General features: G+C 41.7%; 1 protein-coding gene and 1 long non-coding RNA gene across 2 annotated transcripts in view; one reads left to right on the top strand and one right to left on the bottom strand.

Annotated features, from left to right (window-relative positions):
* Positions 1-6,824: 6,824 nt before the first annotated feature.
* Positions 6,825-23,769, top strand: part of LOC146195512 (uncharacterized) — a 21,594-nt gene continuing 4,649 nt past the window's right edge. Inside the window, exons 1-2 of the long non-coding RNA XR_014706025.1 lie at positions 6,825-7,144; positions 14,823-14,997. This is a non-coding gene — a long non-coding RNA (uncharacterized LOC146195512). The remainder of the gene's footprint in view (positions 7,145-14,822; positions 14,998-23,769) is intronic.
* The window catches only part of LOC146195511 (uncharacterized), a 25,930-nt gene continuing 19,181 nt past the window's right edge, over positions 17,021-23,769 (bottom strand). Inside the window, exon 7 of the mRNA XM_084597851.1 lies at positions 17,021-17,417. Coding sequence (XP_084453977.1) covers positions 17,370-17,417 — 48 coding nt within the window. The 3' untranslated portion in view covers positions 17,021-17,369. The remainder of the gene's footprint in view (positions 17,418-23,769) is intronic.

Below are 23,769 nucleotides of genomic sequence, written 5' to 3'. Positions count from 1 at the left end.
AACATGAAACTCATGAACATTGCTACGTATACGAGGTCCACGACCTCAATCAAACCGGGCTCTGAAACGTTCGCAAAAACATCGAAAAAGAAGCTTATAGCATCACGAAGAAATCAGGTACAACAAAGTTTTCTTTTAACGATACCTGAGTTCCCTATAATGCAGATATATAACTGTTTCTATATGAGACATTTTCCGCGAAGATATTTTAACTCATATGTTTGCGTTGAGTGCAAAGACGCGTTAACAGCAAAGAAACCTAATTTGGCGCCTAATGTTGGTGTGCTGCAATTCCTTACGAACTGTACGTGTGGTGTACTGCCCAAGCAGCAAATCACACTGCCGTAACAGAGACGCCGAATTCATTATCGTTTAGGTTACCGCAAATAGATGCCGGCTTGCGCTTGTCTTATTTTCTTAACTTTTCACGAAAGGTCTCTATGGCAAAATGTTTGAAGAAAGCGGCAAGAGATATAAGCCGTGCACAGCTGGTCAATATCTGTGGTGTCATTTTCAAGATAAAAAGACAAGAAGAATGAAGAACGTGCTGAGAAAAGACAAACTGGAGTGGCAACAATCTCATAACCGTTAAATTGCTAGAAGCAGTCTGGAACACTGAGCTTGAAAGAGTAGGTATCGTTTATTGATCTCTATAGATATCCCGTTTATGAAGACGGTCGACGACCCAAACATTTTATTAGGAGTCTATATGATACGCACTATTTATCGACGACCAGCTGTAACACAGCTTGCTGCGCACGTTCCATCAGTTTACAAGGCATGAGGGTTAACATAATATATATTTATTAAGCGCCGCGTCCTTGTGACCTGGTTAGAACACAAAAACAAAATTCCCCAACTTGCCGACTTCTAAGTGATTCCAGCGGCAAATGACTGATGTGGGAAGTGAGAACCATGTCACAATAGAAAACGAGAGTTCCATGGCGGCCTCGAGAGACACAGTTATATTAGATCATATACAAGTTTTAATTCGTCAGCGTGGGGTTACAAGCTATTAGAACATAATTGTGCGGTATAAGCTACTTTATTAGATTGTAAATAAGGGGTGCGTCCGAGCAATGAGCTTCTTACTAAGTAACCGTATGGTAAGGAATACATCTAAGGGTGACAGGGTTTCGCAGCATCATTGGCCCTTTGTTGATATAATAAAAACGTTCACTGATGGAAAGCTATGAGGAATTTTTGAGAGTCCATGTAGACTAACTGGGTTCGCACGCTTCACAGACAGATACTTTAACGATTACTCCATGAAAACTATTTTGTATTCATTGGCAGTTTTAAACAGACGTCCAAATACATACATCAAGATACATTGATCAAAAAACCTGCCAACTCCTACAATTACGGCTTTGAAACACTGAAATTCTATAACTTTGAAAACTAGTCCAGGGTCCAGGCATGAACGTTCGTGAAAGGATTCACAAGTTTATTTAGGTTTTCAAGTTTCAAACTACTCCACAACCGCTTAGTGTCTTTGTTAGTTATATTTCCCTCTATGAAGCTAACTTTTCTCATTTGAACTTTGTATGATTTTCTCGGATGTAGAAGTGGTGATCGTAATTCACGATTGCCCTTTAAACACGCTAAATCCTTTTCCTGGGTATCACGAGGGGTCACAAAAGCCCTACATCATTATAATCGCTTTCTAGCAGGTAAGTCCCCAAATGCTTAAATTACTATTGCTAACGTGTTTTGCAATCCTATTCGAATGTATATATTTTGGTACTTACTAAGATATCCACTACAGTAATAATACAGCATGGTCAAATATCAAGGGAGATCCCTTAAAGTGGAGTAGGTTTGTAATAAGGAAGTAATCAATCACTGACATCCACTCAAGGGCAGCCATACGGCTACAAAGGAAAGCTATACAGCTTTATCAGAAACTTCGTAGTTCTGAAAAATTCGTCCTGGTCCCGGGATCGAACCCGGGACCACCGCCTTTCCGGGGCAGTCGCTCTGCTGCATAGCTTTCCTTTGTAGCCCTATGGCTGCGCTTGAGTAGATGTCAATGTGTAATTACTCCCTCATAATAATACTACTGCATGTTTTAGATTTACGTGCCACCAGCGGAGCAGCAACGTCAATAAACAAGTTTCGACTAAATATATTTTATATCTAAACACTCGAGGAAGCGTCGCCCGATATGCGGCTATCTGTGCAGATTTAAATGGTCAGCTATGCGTTTAATTTATACTCGAGCGCATTTTGTCATCGCTATTGAAACGCTATGTTTTTCTTGTACTTTCGTGTTGAAGGAAGCAGATCTTCAGTCGCCAGTATAAAGATGCACCGCAAGATTGGAAGAGCTGCACCTACTGCTGAGCTCGCAAATGCGATGCTATGCGCATGTGTACTTGCTAGCGCACACTTCGGTGGTTTCATGTCTCTGGGATATTTTTGAAACAACGCACACTCCACATATACAGAAAAGTTGTAAAGTATATTATGCATGATTTCATGCTTACTTAGCGCGCTGGCATGCTCCGGCATGGTCATTCTGTTTGAGCTTCCTCTATCGAGCCGGCTTGATTTGAGGAGCGGAAATACTCTGTCCGGTATCAGTTCCATAAATGACGGTTTCATCCGGTTTCAGTTAAACCAGACATAGTCTGTCCTACAAGTGATTACTGGACTGAGCCACACGGTTCCCGATTCATACTGGATCTAAATGTCCGGTTTGAGGTTCATATCGGACATGGTCTGCACGGTATAAACCTGTGTAACTTTCACATAGGACTGGTCACACCGGTATGAGATTTATACGAGATAATAGAGGACCGGTAAAACTGTTCGGCGCGATACGGGATTTTTCACTAGGGTATGTCGATGCGTTTAAAAGTAGTGTGGTACAGTATACTCCTGTCTAAATGTGTGGTTTCATGCCTAACGAATGATTTCGGAAGGCGTAATTCCCTGCATAGAGTTTTTCTTTAGACCAAGCTACCAACTCATGATATCTTCATACAGATAAAAGAAATGGATATACCAAGAAGCAACAAAATGAGCACGATAATAATCTTCTATCCGAAGGTGCCATTTGATGGCATTTCAACCACAAGATCATAATACATATCCTGCTCAGAACGAACCGCAATGAATGGAGGGACCGATATAATACTCACTTCCTGGCCCAACGCTGCCACTCGCTCTCATCGCAGGCAAGACCAAAGCGGAACACATAATTCCTAACGAAAGGGGAATCCTATTAAGTAGAGTTACACTTGATGCTATTCAACATAGCTATGCTGGGGCTCCCAGGTAAACTCCACGCCATGGAAAAATTATCAATGTCCTCTGTACAGATTACAGAACAATACAAATGAATAGAGGCCTCAAAGCCAATCAGGATTGGCTGCGGGAAGTAGTAAGCACATTGCAGGCATATACAGACGAGGCGGGCTCTGAAAGGCTTACATAATAAAACTTCCAATATTCAGAGAAGAAATGATGCCCCATTGAACTGTAGCTTAAAACGAGCAGAATTAAGGAGGCCTAAAGGCCAAAATTATCTCACTGGATAGCAAAATAAACTAAATTTAAGACCTTATAGACCGAATTACAGAAACGACAGATCCAGGAGGAAGAATTGTAGGCGCAGTCACCATCATGAAATGAGGTTTGAAACAGCGTGAAGCCCTGAAGCTATTACAGACGTTTACAATAAGCAGAATTGCGTACGTCGCTGCGTACTTTAGTCCGACCGAAAATCAGACGAGGAAAAAAAATGTGTATACTGATAAGCAAATCCTATGACAGCCCTCAATACTACATCAAGCTCAGCAGAAAGGCTAGCCAAAAGCGAACCATTCCTGGAGATCAAGTTACTATGCTTTATCAAACATTGAAGAACTACCACTCAGCAAAGAGCATAACAGAGAGAACAGTGCCAGGCAGAATCATTTTTCTATACATTAACAGAATGCAAACTTGAAATCGTGGGTTGCGTTGCTTGCTAGTTGGTGCATATCATACAGAAAGAACAGTGCAACCATACAGCACAAAGAGAGAGAGGAGACACAACCATGCACTGCCATCTGTTAATGCGTAAACATGGAACCAAACTTATTTTCCCTTCAAACTCTCCTTTTCCTGTCTTTAGCGCTAGTTACCATGTGCATTCAATCAAAAGATCGCCATCTAGCCCAAGTGTCTGCTTTAAACACCCAAGGACATAACACATAATAATCTAGCAAAATCCTTCTGTCAAACGCGCATATGGTTGATCAGCAATGAAATCTTGTTATCCCCAAAACTAAAGCACGAAACTGAGCAAATTCTAGTCTATGACATGTCCACATTACCAGACCAAATATGATCATGCGCCGCCACACATGTGATTGGGCAATGGCAGTGAGAGCGGCCTGCTGCAGGATGGAAAGAGCAGAGAAGAGAAATGAGCCCAAATGTGAGGAACCCAGTTAAGTACATCTAAAGCATCTAATTCCCTAATTCACCAACTAGCGGCCGCGAGACATCCTTTCCGTTGAACTAAAGGTTTCATTCACCCATTTCGCCTCCATTGAAGCGAGTGTGCAGTGTCGAAACTTAAGCCCACGTGTTCCCGTTTAGAAGCAGGAGACAGCCACTGAAAAAAAGTAGGTCTCTTAGATGTCTCTTAACAGGAGAATGACAAAAGCCTATGCTTCCTGTCGTATTAGTTGCCTCTCATCGGCGTTCGTTGCAGTGCTGCGTATAACTATATATTTAGTTTGCAGGCAAATAAAGGCGCGTTATCTCTAACAGTTTCTCTAGCAAGTGTGTTGGGACGGTACACCATCGTTACTGTACCGTGGCGTTCCTTGGCGCGCGTTCAAGTGGGGTATTGCAAATGACAGGGACGCTAATCAAGAATTAATCGCGTAGAATCTCGCGGAATATGACAGGTCTCGCGCATGGGATTTCGTTCCATGAGCCACGAAAGGATTTCGCCTTAATATCGTCGTCGGTATTCTGGATAGGTAAGCTATAGCGTTTGAATAACATTAAATTCAGTTTTGTTATGGCAAAAGAACATTGAGAACTATTTTCTGAGTCTTTTTCCTAGTGCTATCAATTAACATCGGTATGCACCCGTGGGTTAGCAAGAGAGGCAAAAAGTAAAAATGTCGTTGTAGCGGTAAACACCAAAATGATAAATAGTTAATGATAACGCAAATTGTCAAGCTCGCCCTGAACCACTTCAGAAGATTCAGTACTCAGCTACAAGACTAAAAAGTTAAATTACACCGATCGCTTATTTTGCAGGCACTGCAATGAATGAGCTATAAATCACTTGTCATACCGTTGGTGGATGCAAACGAAATGAGAGAAGCGAAGAACAGCGCTCAAGCACCTATTCCTTCTAACTTCCAGTGACTTGACGTATCACTTATTGTTACCGTATGATTGTGGGCTGTTCTCATATGTGATCGAAACAGTCCCCCACTATCAAATATGTTTGCCAGTTCAGTTTGGTGACATTTGACTTTGCATATTTTAATATGCAGAGTCAGCAACAATAGTTCTTCAAAGGGAACAAGCGCTTTAACTTTAAACCGCTGGCGTGTTTCATGATACTAAAGCCAAACTGATGCCACAGTGCGTATTCTGAGATACTTCAAAAACACAACCGAGTTTACTTTTAGTCACATGTCTGTAAGTGACACTTGTGGATCCGACATTGCACGCCAATATATTTAATTATCAACAAGCCATTGTTTTTCTTCTTCGGCTTGATAGGCACAGTAGTGTGCTAGATTCGGGCACAGTGGGTAGCATGCACGAAAGATGCACATGGAAAGTAGAATGACAGGACACGTACCTCATAGCTTGTGTGTTCATCTTCCTTGGGCGCTTCCAACTATGTCCAAAATATTATTTAGCACTTTGGACTAAAGCGTGAAGAACAAACGTACCTTATATATAAAGAGTACCATTTTGCTCTGCTCTAGACAGTGCTAATCAGTGAAACAAGTATATCATATATCCAATCTTCAAACATTCATGTGCTATTACACTGTGCAAAGGCAACTGAACATAGCAATATAATTTCTTCACATTGGATTAAACACTGGAGTGTTATACAGACAGATCGACTTTCTATATTTGCGTACATATTAGACAAAACTTTGAATCCACTATTTTGGCTATTCACTGACAGGATTTTACTCGTTTCCGGCTTCATTGCAAATGTTTTGATTGTTGAAGTGTCGATTATGTTTTCGCAAGCCAACCTTTTGCTAGAGCCCACTACCAGTGGTGTCGCCATCAGCATCCTAGTTACGTTCACTGTCTGGCAGCGGCTACCTCTATTGCTCTCGAAAGATGGAGGGGTAGAAAAGTTTTATTCAAGTAGTGATTTGTAGGGGTAGATGATCGGCGACAATATTCCGCAGTAACGCTGGCGGCAGGTGTCTTGCGGACTAGATGGACCATCCAGCCTTGTTATTTCAGACTGTCGTTAATCACGGCTGCCTTTCACTGCTCATCCGTCGGGTGTGGCACTGTTAACTTTTTTATCGCTTTTGTCCCGACATTGCCATGAAGTACGGTAACGGGACAGGCTTCGGTTCAACCTTAATTTGGGGGGGGGGGGGGGGGGTTGTAGGACTAATCTTGTTTAAAATGGGAAAGTTATGAAATGTGTTGTCTGTATTCTTTGTAATATTTGAATTCTTGGAGCATACTTCTATACGAAGTGTTAGAGCTCAGACTAAACGTTTCGACGCCTCGCTTCCATACAGGCCGTCGAGTCCTGGTGTTCATGATATACTGTGTGAGTGGGCGTGTGTATTTAAATGTGACTCGCTCTTCTGGTAGGTTTTCCAGCAGTGTCGTCCATCCAAGACCGTTGGCACTACTTTTCGTCCGTGACTACGTTCGATGACTTCTCTAGTTCGTCTTCAGTCTTGATTCTTTTTGACTATGACCAGTGATTCTGCTTCTATAGTATCCTTGGCATAGGTCTATATCCTTATAAATATCCTCTTCTGGTCGCGACTGTAGTCATCGTGAACCTTCCTAGCTCGACATAGGTCCCGAAGTTAACGTAGACCGCTTTCAGGTCTTTGGCAATTCTTCCGAAGGGCTTGGACTCAAAATTCGTCTGTACTCGTCTGCCGCGCATGGTGCACGTGTTTGGGTATGATATTTACGTTTATCTGCTCTCCTCATGGTGTCGGCACTGGGGACTAGCCTAACTAGTTGTTAATGCCTTTCATTCTAGACAGCAATTCCCTAGCAGCCAGCTCTGTTGTCAAGTGTTAGTTTTGACGTTGCACGCTGTGCTCCTCGAAGATGCTGTGTACGCTGAGTGCCCAAACACGTTCCGTTGATGTGTTGGCTCGCAGTTTTAGAGCCGCAAGCTTCGTAATTTACTCTGCATACCCTGAATAAAGCCAGTCGTTGGAGCTGCAACTGCAAGCAGGTTCTATCAGAAAATGTTATGCAAATTGTACACTATGTCATAAGATATCACTGGTTCTCATAAATTTCCTAGAGAAATCTTTCAGTTCCCTTCCTCGAGCCCTGCTATGCTAGCTCCTTATACCGTCGCTTACTTCTGCGCATCGTACGCCATGAACTTAATCATTTCCATCACTCGACAGCGGCTACAATGTCATCTCTAGCACTGGCATCTTTTTTTTCCCAGCCACTTTGCTATCTTCCCACCGATCTGTGTTCCACCTCTCAACTTTATATCTATACCTTGTTTCAAATCGATAGTGTTTAAGGCCCTTTTCTTTTGAAAATAAGGAAATTTTAAGACTACATCAAAAGAATCACTTCAACAGATGGCAGCTGACGTGGTTTGGCAGTCGTTAATCATCGGAGAGCGTGACTTCACGCGACTACATAACATAGCTGATTTGGCAGGAGTTGACAGCTAGGCTCTTCAGCTCACAGGGGTGGATGAGTGAAATCACAACGTGCAGGTTCCTTGTAATTTCGAAGTAGGCATGTAACCTTCGGGATACTCAAGCATGTTCCTACGGTTTCGTTAAGCAGGGCTTTGCGTCTTTACCAGTGGTTTCCACATAATTTGGTTGACCTTATATCCGAGATTGCTTCCGAGATAACAGAAACAAAAATTAAGCGACTAGTCATCGAGGGATTGGTAAACTGCATGGCTATGAGAGAGGTCCTCAAGAAGAACTACGGATGGAGGTCGTTAACGCCTCCACGTTATACACCTAAAGGAAAAGCTCAGTGACTCCCCCTCCCCCACTTTTAAACTTCTAATGAACTTTTGGGGCTTCTTGATTTAAGTCTAAAATTTCTTTGTTGCCGGTTCAAAAAAGTTACTTTCAATTCGTTTAAAGCTGCCATATTTTTGTTCACCTCTGAGATTATATCTGGGGTAACTCCTCCAATTCACCCTTATGCTCTATCCGTTCTCATTTCGTGTGGCATACTTACATTCATTCACAGCAGCCGCTAGATTTTCTCCCTTACAGTCCGCGACGCCATTGTTCTTCTTTAACCAGAGTTCGCAATATTATAATTCAGTGTTATTACTTGTTCTATATATATATATATATTGTTTCTCTCTCGTTTGGTTCTGTATCTTCATGCTCATTTCTGTCCTCTATATATCTGGCATGGCAATGTCATCAGCAAGGAGGATGCCTAAAATAAGGAAATCAAAGCTACCTGCTAATTCTGCACCCAAATATTCACAATTTAAACCATCAAATATAGCTCCTGAAAATGTGCGCTGAATAATAGTAGAGAGATATTGTTACCCTGCTCTGCAACCTTCTCGATTAAAATATTGTGTGCTGCCGTGGTCGCTGCGAAGTGCATGCAAATGTTTGCTAAACGTTTTTGCGCTTCAAATAAAGTCTGGAGTTTAACGTCTCTAATTGACGCATAGCCAGTGCGGAGTGTTCTGAAGGGCTCAGGATTGTAACAGGTTGTTACATGCACTCGCATCGCACAGCACACAGGCATTTTGTTGGATTTCGACTCCAACAAAATGCGACTGCCTTAACATTCGTCGAAACCGCAACATTCGGGTCAGCAAGCACTCATCGAAACTGCTATGTCAGTATTGCGGGTGGGTTATTCATGCTCCCCATGAAGTTATGCTCTTCAATAACTAAACCGATTTCTATCTACAATGCCGAAGACTTGTTCGCGGATGTAGTTAGTGGCGCGAACGAGGTTGTCCTTTTCAACCTCAATGTAATATTTCTTTTCTAAGTCCCGGCTTTACATTCAGTCTTCGCTAGAATCCAGAAGTCCATTCTGCTAAATTCGAGGTCTCTCTCTCTCTCTATGGTCTCTATAATCTCTAGTTCCTAGCAACTTCTCGTCAAGAATTTCGGCCAAGAATAGTCATTAGGCGTTTTCATTCAGTAAATAACAATGGTATCGCTTCCGCGACGTTCGCAGCAGTGATTCTGTTCGTCCGTGTAAACTTCTATCACGGAGCCAGCGCTAGCTATATTATTATGTGGATTGGCTTTAACGGTCCGATAAAAACAAAAACAAACAGCAAACGTGATATTCTCCCAGTAATTATCAAACAGGACATCTGATTATGTATATGAGTTTAAACGTTGCTTCTAGCGCAGTCATAACCATCGTCTTTCTGCCGCATGCTGTGCCATACAGGATGTGTATTTCCGACTGTGTGTTTAGATGCAGTGAAGCTAACTTTAAACACAAACCTAATAACAGTCCTTCGCACTTACTCTTTGCTAGAAGAATGGGTTCGTGGAAGACACCTATCATTTTATTACAGAACAAACACTAACACTGTCATGTCTTCTGATATAACTATGTTAAAGCAAGGGTGAACTATTCTTGTTCATTGTGCACTTTATAGTTTTCAGTTACCACGTTTTATGCCTAGATTGTTCGTCGAATGTGCGTTCTATTGACGGTAAATTGAGAGCTGTGTTCATTACCAAACAAAACACACTTTTGTACCTGGTCTCATAACGAAGCTTTCTTCGAAGCTACTGAAATAACAAATTCTTGGAAGCATTCCAAACAAATATTTTCTTATCAATAAAAGACCTTGTGCGCTAACGATCAAAACCAAGCCAGACATCTCTGCCCTGGAGCAAACTTCATATTGTGTTGATTTTCGACAAATGGTATGCTATTCTTATTGTGCTTTCTCTTATAACACATTCAAATTTTATCCCTTCTGTAATGTCGGGGAGGGGGTGTGGAGGAACACGGTATGTAAATGAGGCGTAAGAAACGTAGCATTCGCATTCAGCGAAAACATAAAATCCACCTTTATTGTCTAGTTCTTTAACATTGCTGTTTATTGTTTCTTGACCGACGGTTTTCGCAGAAATCTATTACAGTTGACACCGTTGCTCGTAAGCAGTGCTTGCCTACTGTTTACAACCACAAAGTATAGATCAGGTTTCCATTCCAGTGCAACCACGTGACTGCCAGAACGGAATAGAAAAAGAAGATCCACGAAGCCTGCGATTCAACACAAGCACCTCGGCAGGAATCTTATACAATAAACTTGGTCTCCTATCAACTTCACAAAAAGAAAGATATTTATGCTACGTCCATCCTAAGAAGCTTTTCGCTCTGTTCTTTCTTTTTTTTTTGCGCGTCGCAGATGTTCAAAACACTGTCTTTGTGTTGCATCGAGTCCACGATGACACTTCTGACGAATATCCGCCATGCTGTCATATCAACTCGCCTTGTCCAAATGAAGATAAAAGAACTGCGTCAACTTTTAGCTTGAAACCTGCGACTGTCCTCTAGTGGCGTCATAGGATGTTATAGCAAAGTTTATAGTTTAACAATTAAACGCTACATCTTCCGGTAAAATAGTTTTGGAACCTTGGCTTACTCAAGCAAATATCAAACAAGAACAAAAATCAACACGCATGGAGCATACACACTTCAGTATAATACTTAGACAATAGCACAAAACAGAAGCACAGAATGAGGGAAGAAAATTCCATAGAAAAAGTTCAAGGAAAACAAAAATGAGGACAAGGGGCCAGGACTGTTCGTTGCTTTACTAAAGAATATCTTTTAAATGAGCTTAAAGTTAATTCTGTACTTCACAATTATGATAGGCATTGTATTCCGAATTCTACAAGAAATATTTAGGTTGTACAAGCTTACGCACCTACACGTAGCCATGACATGCAGAGAAGTGAAAACGCGTACGAAGATGTAGAATCGGCAATGGGGAAAGTAAAAACGCCGTATACGGTACAGATGGGTGACATCAGTGCCGAGTAAGACAAAAATGAGGCTGAAGGCCAGGCTTTCGATGACTATGACTTGGACTACAGGAATAAATAGCAAGGGGGACTTAATTCAGTTCGCAGAATGCAACATAAAATAATGAATGTTTTCTTCAAAAAATAGAAAAACGCGTGAATTGGAAAAACCCTGACGGGGAAAGTAAAAATGAAATTGACTGCATATTGAAATATAACTCTGACATAGTGCAGTATGTGGAGGTGATCGAAAAATTGCGAGGCAGTGAGCACAGGATGACTAGTGTCGAATTATTCTGGATTTGAAAAGAAAATGGTCTAAATTAGTGATGAACAAGTTCATCAGCGAATTACCGGTAAGAAGGAGGGCAGAGGAATTAAGGATCTCAATGCAGAATAGATATTCAGCTGTAAATGTGGAAGAAGGCATCGGTGTAGAAGCAGTGAACAGTAATGTGAAAGACATCATTAGTGAGTGGGCGGTAAAAATACGTGGTAGGAGAGTTCGTTAGGATACCGGTAAATTGTCTAAGGAGACGGAAGGATTCATTAAGAAAGGCCAATGTATGATAGCTTTCAACCCAACAGACATATTAGAACTGCAAGAGATAACAAAACTAATCTATAATTTTAAGGTGGCGGACTTAAGAAGTATAACAGGGGTAAAATTGAGCATGCTTTAAAGAATGGTGATAGCTTCAAAGCGCTGAGGAGGAAGTTGGCATATGCAAAAATCAGATGCATGGTCTAACAGACAAAGCGTGCACTGTAATTAATACCATGAACAAGATAATCAATCAAGCCGAGGAGTTTTATACTTACCTTTATAGTAGCCTGACCAGTCAGGACTGGAAATAGTCAAAAACAATCACACTCACCGCAAGTAACAAAGGATTAGGTTAAGAAAGCTTTAGAAGCTATAAAGACATGGAAAGAATTTGGGGAGGATTAACCAACAACAGATCGATAGAATGACGGTGGGGATATTGTGCAAGGCAACCTGGCCACCCTCTAAGCAATGTATCATGACATCGATGAAAGCTTATCTCAAAGTTTATTTAAATTTATGAGAAGGGAGGCGCTATATAAGGACTTGAAAATTACACAACAATCAGCTTGCCATCCGTTACGTACAGTCCACTTACTACTAATAAAATGAGGGCACCCTTAGAGCTGAATAAACCGAAAGATCCTTCAGGTTTCCAGAAAATGAGTTCTACCGTCGATCTCTTCCATACTACCAGAGAGGTGAAAGAAAAATGCTATGAATATTACCAGCCATTAAGATAACATTCATTGATTGCGTGAAAGTATTCGAAACCTACGCAGTCATGCAGGCATTGCGAGATTCGAGTGTACGTGAGCCATGTGAATGTACTGGAGGACATCTATAGCGTCTGCACAGCAACCATTGACCTCGGGAAAGAAAGTAATAAAATACCCATACAGAAAGGTCTTAGGCAAGGAATCACGATCTCCCCAGTACTATTCACAGCTTGCTTACAGGAAGTGTTAAGAGACATAGATTGGGAGCAGTTAGGGATCAGGGTTGATGAATAATCTCTGAGTAATGTGTGATTCTTTCAACATTGCCTTGCTAATTAACTTATGGGACAAATTGCGAGGAACGTATAATGACCTGATATGTGACCAAACGTCGCGGTTGCGGCGCGGCGCTTAGTATAGCACAGACCTCCAGTGTTGGTTCACTTCCCTGTTGTAGTTCTCAGGACTGGGCATCTTCAATGTTGTTGTTGGTTTCTTTCCTGTAGTCAGTTCTGTTATTGTATTTTGGAGAGTTATTGCCCAGTGTTCCAAACGGCTGGTTGGGCTTCGCCACCTAGACAACTATCATAATGACTGGTGATCGATCTGAATTATGAACTCTGTGCCGTCGAAATACGTCAAACTTTTCAGCATGTAGGCCATTGCCAGGCACTAATTTTGTGGCAGAGCATTTTAGCTCAGCAGTAAAGATTGTGTGCTTTGCGTAAGCTAATGGATGTAGTTGGTCGTGGCAAAATCACAACCCACACCATTCTATTCACTCGCTTCAGTTTCCATAAGGAAGGCTGGGTGGAGGTCAGTAAGTAGAACCGTTGCAGTATTAGCGATCGCGTATGTAAAAGAGCACATGTGGTCTTCTCTGTTTTTGCCAAGGACCACTGAGAATCGTTCCGCAATACCTGTTCTAGAGGCCTTACCATGTCTAAATCCTAAGTATTGTGTTTTGAGATTAGATGTCTTTATTATACATTTGGCTCTGGCAATATTCGCCTTCTACTGTGCCTTAGAATAAAACGTATGCTTCCCGTGAAGAGGAGGCGGAAATATTGGATACTTCTGAAGAGTGCAAATGGGATAGTAGTTCGTGTAGGGCAGCTTGTAGATTGGTCACGTAATTTTACGCAGTGGTATAGACGATGTGTTCTGACAAATGCCCTCGCCTCACCCAATAATTGAGATTTCGAGTAAAAAAGTGCCCAAGATATCTCGTTATGCTTTTCTGTGGCAACCGCTGAAACTCCACCCTGTCTGTATGCACTGCTGCCAAAAGAAGTTGGTCTTGCGTGCACTACGTTTCAAAGCATTTTTCGCACTGAAAACTGCCCGTCTACGTCGATTTCTCATTGAGAAAGCACCCCAGAATGCCACAAGACCGCTATTGCACAAGCACAAGCACAACCACACATACAAGCACGCACGGGAGCGAATTTCGAGTGCTGGTACACAAACGTCGAATGTTGTTTTTCCAGCTTAGGTTGAGCATTCTTCTAAGATACAAATATGATACAAAGTATTCAATGATTCTCATGCTCGCGCTTTGAGACCTTTTTACATGACATTGCGCACGCACGCGTAGAAGGCGCAGGGTCAGATTTAAGGCGATATGAGTGCGCAACAATAACACAAGAGCCGACAACGTGCAAAGCGGAAACATATAGAGCTACAGGGGATCTCATGTGACTGAAATGTAGTGCGTTGTATAAATCTTCATATTCGTACAGTGGCGGCAAGTTAGGCAGAAAACATGTTTCCACTGCCTATAAGACTTATAGTACCTATTAGCTGTTAGCCAATAAGATCACTCAAATACGGACTGGTTTCAGATCACCAACACCAACGCCAACTCTATAGATCGTATCTTTCGCCCCGTTTCAAATTATTTCAGTTATGTTTCGCAGTCCCCAATAAACGTACACTGCGACAGACAAGTTGGCTAATAGACTCTCCAGTTGAATTTTAAAACAGCCGCACTTCGTGGGTAGAAAAGCATTCTTGAGGAGATGCGCGCGGTCAAGCTCGTGATAAAAGTGCAAAACAGGTAAAGGCCAATACAAATATAAGTTACGAAGCAATAATCAATAGTTCAGTATATCCCTGCTTTCTCCATTTATTCGGGTGTTCGCGTGCTTCTGAGCTTGTGCGTCTGGAAGAACAAGAGGCACAACAACGTTGTGCATCTCTTTGTCAAATCACCGCATGTTCTTACTTAAGCGACACGATAACCTTTCCAATACTCAAAAAGGCAATCTGGTCATTCCGAAGGGCGCACCTTTTGTTAATATGCGTCTCGTTTGTTTGTTTTTTTTGCGTCATGCGCAGATAATTTCCGACCAACTCCGTCGTAGTTAAAAATGGCAATGCCAGGAACTTCTTGGCGCAGCAGAAAAGACGAGGAGGCACTGAAAATAGAGACTATAGTATAATTCAGATTTTCGTGGCTTCACTTCTGCGTCACGTTTTCCCTGGAAATCTTTAGCAGGACTACTATATATGTGTGAGTATTTTGTGGTCCTTTTTATACGTGCCTTTTACATCGAATTAGAATGAGAACGTTGCACGCCATCGGATCAAATACCGGCCCACAGCGGCACTTTTTCATGAAGGAGAAAAGCAGGACGGCTGTGTCAGCGTATGTCAATGACCCATAGGTGGGCGAGTTATCTGGAACCCTACATTATGGCTTCCCTCATAGCCTTAGTCGATTTGAGACGTTAAAGCCTTAAACGAAGCAGATATGAAGATATTTTGTCTGTGCGATTCCTGGTTTTTAGTAACCGAGGCAGCCAGTTCTCGAACGTCATAAACAGATTTAACTACACCCCGCTTGACATAATCCTTCACGAACAGTGGACTCACGGTGGGGCTTGTATAGGGTTGAAAAAAGTCGCTGGTCTGTCGAGCTTGCAAGATTTGAGATGAACTCCGTAAAGAATGGGTCTAGTTTTGGTATCCTTGTACACAAATGAATCCACTTTCGCTTGTAGTATTTGAGCTCTAATAATTTACGACTGCCAAATCAAATATTTGCTATTGAAAGGGTCAAATGCAACATTTACGTGAAGTATGCAGAGCCCATGGTGCACGCGATATTACGCACAGCGAAGCAAAAGGCTGTCAGCCGGTTCCCCGTTGCCCTGAAGAATACCTCAGATTATTCGCTAGAGACAGTGCAGAAGGCGAAGTGGCTCTGTCATCTGTTGGCTCAACGAAGTTAATTCCCCGCCTCGGCACTTGGAGCTGCCAACACCAGTCACATTTACTATAGTAGCATCTTAGGGTGTTTCATCACTACACACGTTGAACTGCACCTCCTTCACAACCCACCAACTTGCTAATACCACAGCCAAGAACCCAATATAAACACGAACCATTTCTCGAACCACGTGGTCAATGCCATTCCAGCGCTCTTACGGCTGCCAGAAGTTTGGCAACTTACGCTCTTCTGTCTTGACGTCGGCTCGCACTAGGCTCTCAGGAATCTCTTTTGATTTCCTTTACCAGCCTTCTTCCAGAATGCCTCAATGCGTGCTACCCTTTTGAAAATCGAACAAAGATTGAGGGGAGCCACAGCTCTTAAACCAACATTTTGACAAGAGGATTGCCTTCGTATAGAGAAGACAAATCGTTCTGCCGAGACATTGGCGTATGAACTGAGACCGTCCTCAATCCTTGTTCGGTTTCCTTTGATTGATGCTGTGTAGCCCTGTTCTTCAACTGGTTCTTCCCTCCACCTCTTTCGAGTCACTCGTGCACTTCTAGCGTGGAGCATAATGTTGTCCAGTGAAAATTTTTGTATGGTCGGTATCGTAGCGTTAATCCAAGAACTCGGGGATCTTACGCCCCAGAATACTCTTGCACTCCTTTTGACGTCACTAGCAACGTAAAAAGCTTCCATGTTTTGCCTGAGACATTTCGCAATATAAAGTGAGGTTTCAAGGCAATCCAGAATGCTAATCTATTTTACTCCCGCAACATTTTCCCAAATTCAAATTACTCCACTCTTTATAATGCTCAGCTGAAAGCTACCCCGTTGTTTATGCGCAGAATTCCACTTTATTTAGGCTGCTGAAAAGGTAGAAAAAAAAAAAACAATCTTTGCTCCACCAATGTCCACGCAAAAAAAAAATGGAAGTCGCCAAACACAAATTAGCCTGTCCAACAAGGCAGCTTCATTCCAGTTCTGTAGCAATAGCCCCGGAAGCAGAATCCCATAGGGCACAAGTAGCGTATTCCAGGTTGCATGGCGTGTGCTGCTTCAAGAGTAATATTCTGCAAAGAAGCAAGAAGATATACTTCACATTATTTCCAAATTTTTCAGTAAGGCTTTATTTGCCGCTCCTTTTCAGAGTACCAGAGCGTTATGCAGGATATCCAAACTAACTTTAGCCAAGAGTTAAAAATAAAACTTTTGAGGGAGGCCAGAGAACCAGTTGTATACAGCTGCCAGCCATCTGGTGTACCATAGACAATTTTTTTATTTTTGTAATTAGCTAATCAGTAATTGAAATGAATTTCCATATCTCATCTCTGACGATCGATAACGAGTCTGATCTGGCGCTAATCTGCTAGTCAGTGATACGCTTTTGGAGCGTTTGCATTGCCAACTAAATAACAATGGCGTCCTATTTTACGACAAGTGAGCTGAACAGATTTCTTCAAAATCATTCCCCTTCTATAATCCATGGTACCGCGCATGGAATTCGCAAGCATTTTGATGACTTCGACAGTCTTTTTTCATCATTGGATACCAGGTTTTCAATACTTGCTGTTTCGGAGACTTGGCTGAACGCCGATGATAAAGATCTGTTCTGTTTCCCTTCCTATGCATTGGAATATTCGCATCGGCAGTCGACTAATCATGGTGGTTCAGCTATATGCATGAGGTCCAGCATCACACATAAACGCAGGCATGACCTAGAAATAAACGTCACTAACTGTGAATCTGTTTGGGTGGAACTTGCCAACAATTTCCTAAATACAGACCGAAAAAACTTTATTCTTGGTTGCATCTATCGCTCCCCATCTTAATCTGTCCCAGACTTCTGTACTGCTCTTGAACGTATCATGACGACTTTAACTGCCGAAATGAGGAACATCATAATTATAGGTGATATTAATATTCTTCTTGATACCAGTTCCTCTGATACCGTCAATTATACTACATGTTTCAAATTTTTGGTTTTGAATTCCTAATTACGCGGCCCGCGCTTCGTCTTATTGGTAGTGGAGGTTCATTAATTGACCACGTGCTATCTAACCTAGCATTTCCACCAGACACCGGCATTCTGAACATTGACATATATGATCACTATCCAGTTTTCATGCGCTTCGATTCCCACCCTGAACGCAGCGCCATCTCGTATGCCAAAGTTGTGCTGGATAAAAAAAAAGTTCGTCGCTGCCGTTACTAACGCAGACTGGTCTTCACCGATCTCAGCGAACGACCCACAACAAGCTCTTTCGTGTTTCTTGAAGCTCCTGACATCTTTTATTTATGTCAACTCTTAGATACGTAAACGAAAAAAACTATCGCGTCACCCGAAAACCCATGGCTAACCGACAAACTCCTAAAGGCAATGCGCATGCGCGACAGCCTTTACAAAAAGACAAAGAAAAAACCGTTTAATATCAACCTTGGTGCTCGCTACAAAACATTCTGCAATTGCTGATCCACGCAATTAAGGAATGCTAAAAGACGTTTTTTCTTGAACAGCTAGTTATAGAATGTGGTAGCAACACTAAAAAAAAAGCGGGAAGTAGATAATTAACCCATTTCTAAAAAAGATACAAAACAGGTGCCGTGCCGATAACGACTCTAACCCATGACAATGTTGTTTTTGTTTAGCCCTCGAGGAATTGCCAACGCTTTCTGTAATTATTTTTCGCTTCATAACTTAGTGCCAGCACCCCATTACGAGTTCAGCACAAATCATCCACCTTATTCATTTTTCTTATTCCCAAGTAGTCCTGACGAGGTTGTTTTTATCATTTCTTCTCTAAAAATGACCAGCGCAGGTATCGATGGTGTTCACCCTAGCTATATAAAACTAATCACTCAACCCATATCACTTGTTCCTTCTAATGTCATCAATAGCATTTTTAAGTCCAGAATCTTCCCTCAGGAATAAAGTGCGGCAGAATCACTCCGGTGTTTAAGAAAGTCACCGCTCCTTGCTAAGAAATTATAGACCAATCTGTGTACTCACCTTTTTTAGCAAAGTAATTGAAAAGTAATTGAAAAACGCTTGACCAAATATTTTATTAAATTTATTGTCCTTTCTCTTTTTCAATATGAATTTTGCCTAGGCTACTCTAGTGACCTAGCAATTTTATATTTAACAGATAAACGTAAAATGGAAATAGACGTAGGGAACTGCGCTGGTGCAGTATTTATACACCACACTAAAGCATTCAAGTCTATTAACCACTCCATTCTTTTCATAAAACTAGGAGTAGTAGAAATAACCACCCCACCGTTGCCACTGATTAGAAATTTCTTAAAATAGCGCAGCCAGCTAGTAAACATTTCAGGCATTTATTCCGATGAAAAAACCACTAATATAGGCATACCAGAAAGCTCAATACTAGGCCCACTTCTTTTTCTTGTCTATAATTAGGATCTGCCTAACTGCATCACTTCTTTAAAATGCGTCTTATATGCAGATGATACTACAATCTTCACTTCAGGAAAATTCGTATCGACTGTAGTTAGTAATCTTAACAAGGACCTTCATCATATTTCAAACTGGTGTGAACTTAATATGCTTCAGATTAATCCTTCACAAACGTCTTTCCTTGGCCAACATATAATAACACTAAGCGATTACTGCATCTACGTGGGCGTGAAGGTAGATTCACATTTAAAACTTCATCTTCATATTGCCCAAGTCAAAACTAAACTAGCATATGGCATACGCGCTCTAATCAGAGCACGAGCCTTCTTTTCAGATGCTACACTGATGTCATGTATTATTCATTCATACATTCCCACATGACTTACGCCATTGTAGACTGGGAAAACACTTATAACACGCATTTAATTTCTCTACCAACGATTCAAAATCGCGCACTTATAATAATTAATTACACCTTCAATGACTCAAGCACTAAGCATTTAATTCGTAACCACGGAATCCTGGCTGTCTCTGAACTCGTTGAAAAAACGCCTATGCATATTCTTCTACAAGTTACTAAACGACGAGCTTCCAGTTTCACTTGTCTCAAAAATGTCACCAATAAATGATAAGAAAACGTGATTCGCAAGAAACAAAAATTATTAGTACGAACAAATTATAAGAAACAAACTTTTTATTTTTCTGCTATCATGGTCTGGAACGCGTTACCATTCATCATCAAATCCCTTACCAAAAACAGATTTGCATCCGAAGTTAAACGTTTCTTTTTAACAACAGAAAATAACTGATACTGAATAATGACTGTGTTATCAGCTCTGCGCAGTATGTGTCTTTATCTGGTTTAACATGTTCAAAGTCTGTCCTGTCATGCCTTTTTATGCATATCTTTTATTACTATTTGTACTATTTGATTTGGTGCTTAACTTACTTGCTCAGTTCGTGTACCTTTCTTCCAAGCTCTCAAACAGTCGCAAAGTTCAAAAAATATCACGTGACTAACGCATTCCCACGCCAGGACTGTGGTGCCCTCAATTGTGGTTTGAGTGAACGAAATTTGCTGCAGCCGTGACACAACCCAGTTCCAGCGGTAGGCTAATATGTTGCCGAAGGTTGCAGCGAGCGCTGTGAGCTCGCTGCAACATGCAGCGTCCCGCGCGGCGACTGCTGAAACAGACCGAGAAACCATCGCAGGCTTATCTGCCCCTGGCTAATTTCATTTAATGAAACCGCGGTTGAAAGCACCACAATCGTGACGCGAGAATGCCCCAGTCTCGTGATAATTTTTTATTTCGTGGGCTCTCTTTAAGCTTAGAAAAAAGATACACGTGAGGCTTTCTTTGTCAGAAATAAAGAGAATGGGGGTTTCAGAAGGTGCTCTGCAACTTTGCATCACACATTTATTGTCTAAAGGCAATAGTATGTAGTTTAGAAAAATTATATCAATTACCACTAAGTTAATTGAAAAATAAGAATTGCCTGTGACGCGCCAGATGACTGACAGCTGTATGCATGTGGTTTCTTTGGCCTACCTCAAATGTTCTATTTTGTAACCATTGGCTAATGTTATCTGGACACCCGGTACTTGCGTATGATGATGCGCAGAGAACGTGATATGCCACCTCACGCCTCTGAACGTAGACAAGGGGTTGCAACATCTGCAACCCAATCTCGAACCCACCTGACCTCATATACTACACAAAAAATTATGATATACATTTCGCATTCCACCTGAAACCAAGCAGGTTATTGTGCATATTCACTCGCCCTCGACGTTTTTTCCTCTGTTGAGAAGGTAGAGCTATCGATTCATCTTTACACCTTCCTACTACATTGTACGCATACATTCAAACGTATGTTCGTTCCATCTGGAACTATCCTGACCGGGTCGCGGGATGGGAAGCATGGCTAGTTATTAATTGGAGGAGGGTTGAATTTTCTGCTCATGGCCTTCACTCGGCATAGTGTTCAGTGCGTTTGTGTGCGCCCTGCCTTTTCTTCGTCAGTGTCTTATTAGCGCAGCTTTCTATTGCATTCAAGAATGCACTAGCCTTTGGCGAAATGACTCCCCAAAGAGACACCAAATTGTTCATTAAAGCCCGGTTTTAACCGTGATGCAAAACCGGGCCAAACATCGTGCTTGTCTACAGAGAATTGCAAATGCTCAATATTTGATGGCATATCCTACTTCACAGACAATATAGTTTTAAGCGGAAGGCACAGGCTGTAGATCTCTATGTTTTACGCGAAGAGTATGCTGCTCGTTGACTCAAAAGACGTCGTCCTAGCCGGAACAATATTTTAAAAACTCGCGGCAGAAAAAAGCTCGCGCGAATTCTTGTAAAACTTTTGGCGCAACAGTTCTGTGCGCAGTCTTCAGGGTGGTGTCATACCATTTCACTTAAAACTGAGCATCCATCTGAAGTTCGAGGCTAGTTTTCGATAAAGGTTTGAACCGACGGACAATGTGCCTCAACATGTCCAGAATTGATACGACTACTGCGCCTCCATTTCTCTATAAACCATACCAAGCAACTAGTCTCTCAGTGTCAAAACGTTACGCAATAAAAGACGTTAACGAACTTATTGCTTCTACTCGTAAGTAGGTCGAATCTTGAGCGTTTTAATTTTGAACACATATGTGAGGTTAATGTCTCAATAGGTTGCAGCTGATGTTTGACGATCGTTAAACATCATTCGCTACTAATACCTTTACTGATTTAGACGCCCTTTCACGCCTTTCATCTCTGCTGGGATCCGATCTGTGATCTAATCTTCTTGTCAGGATGTTAAATAAATGCAGCGGCTGATAAATTTACATTGCATATAATTTTTTCTTGCGTAATTGTTAAGGCAAATACTTTTCTAGGCTCATGGAATGAAATCCCGTACGCGAGAGCTGTGCGCGTGATCTGCACATATCTGTGCGATGGTGTGTCACTTGTCAGTCGTCCTGATGATGTCATTAGAAAGCTAAAAATCGTGTCTTCACTGCGAATCAAACCTCCCTTTCACGCATCCCAAGACGAGCGCTTTAACCAATTGCGCCACGTCTAGGATCTTGAAATTCTTATCATAGTTCTTCTTGTCTACCGTGAGGATGATAGTATCGATGGCAATGACGCTGCAATGAGTGATAATAACAATGATGAGAGTTGCAATGATCATGGCGGTGGATTTAGTTGATAATGGTAATAGGAGTAAACGTGATGCATCGTGTGCAGCTGCAACGCTCCGTCTTTCGCATTTCTGCAGTGTATATTGCACAGTTCTATCGAAATTCATTTTCTGCTGGCACTATCCTCTGGAAAAAAACTTTCATAGTCGTGTCAAACAATGTAATTTTTTCTTTGAATATAGCAACTATTTTTTTTTTTCAGAAGACAACATTTTTCCTACATGCTTAATTTTGTGCAATGACATCTAGTATTCACTCACTTCATCCTTAATATTATTTGGTCCGGAATAATTGATAAAGTGTAAACTAATAAAATATATCCTCAGGGTCACTTCAGTGAGACATCAGGCAACGCAGAATGAATTCGTTAACGGATGCGCGAGATGAAGAATCACAAAATTGAATTCATAAAGATTAGACCCACTCGCCTATGCTTTACATCATATACGCTATCAGAATATGCTAATGTTTCATGGAGAATAAGAATTACGCCCACGAATAAGGCAGGTAAGAACTTTCACATTATTACAGTCGACCAACTCGATGGCAGCGACGCATCTATAAGTACTTCATGGTATCAGTAAAACTGCAGCGCTATTCATAAGAACCAATAATATTTTCGGGGGCTTAAACCAAATATTCAAAATTATCACCATGCTTTACGTTATGTTAAACCAACGCAAACCGCATGACAATGAAAGCGTACCCACATCAACTGGCAACAATCGGAAGGCTTAACGTGCTGCTGCAGATAGCTAGGCCACTATGGACTTCTTTTTATACCAGCCCCCTGAGACTAAACAATCACATAATGTACTGTATGTTGAAGTGGCCAAGAAAACGTTTATTGGGGCCAACCGCAAAAAATTCTACAAACCAACATTATAAAATGGCTTTTCTGAAAGAAACGAATTTGTTTAGCGCACCACGGGGCACTAAACAATTAAAAAACATGGTCACACTGACGCCCCACCTTGAGTGTACAAACAACTTTAACGGCCCCCTATTTTTAGTTCCCCTTGTGGACTGTTGTTCGCGTATATGGTTCGATGTTTTTGTGGAGTTTAACGTTCAGAAGCAACTCAGGGCTTGAGAGACGCCGTGTGAATGGCTCTAACATCGCAGAGCATCGCACAGCTAACACGTGCACTAACATCGCACAGTACACGGATCCTTTGTTTTCCGCCTCCATTGAAAACGGCCGCCGCAGCCGGGATTAAATCCCGCATTTTGGACACAGCAGTCGAGCACCCTAACCACAGCACCAACACGGCTTTTTCTTTCATGGTTTGGGTTGAGGTTCGAGGTTTGAGTTTGCTCGAGGACCGCTGACCTCCCCGTAAAACATCAATACATGCCTGACATCAACTCCTTTCATGAAGTCCGGAAACGATTAGGTGATGTTATGAATGGTAACCCGTTACGAGGAGTTTGGTTTCTGACCTAATGGGGATAT

This window comes from Amblyomma maculatum, chromosome 3, assembly GCF_055883805.1.
Source record: "Amblyomma maculatum isolate TAMU_Amacu chromosome 3, ASM5588380v1, whole genome shotgun sequence".
NCBI lineage: Eukaryota > Metazoa > Arthropoda > Arachnida > Ixodida > Ixodidae > Amblyomma > Amblyomma maculatum.
The sequence above is the reverse complement of the archived record's forward strand: the minus strand, read 5'-3'. Positions and strand labels throughout refer to the sequence as shown.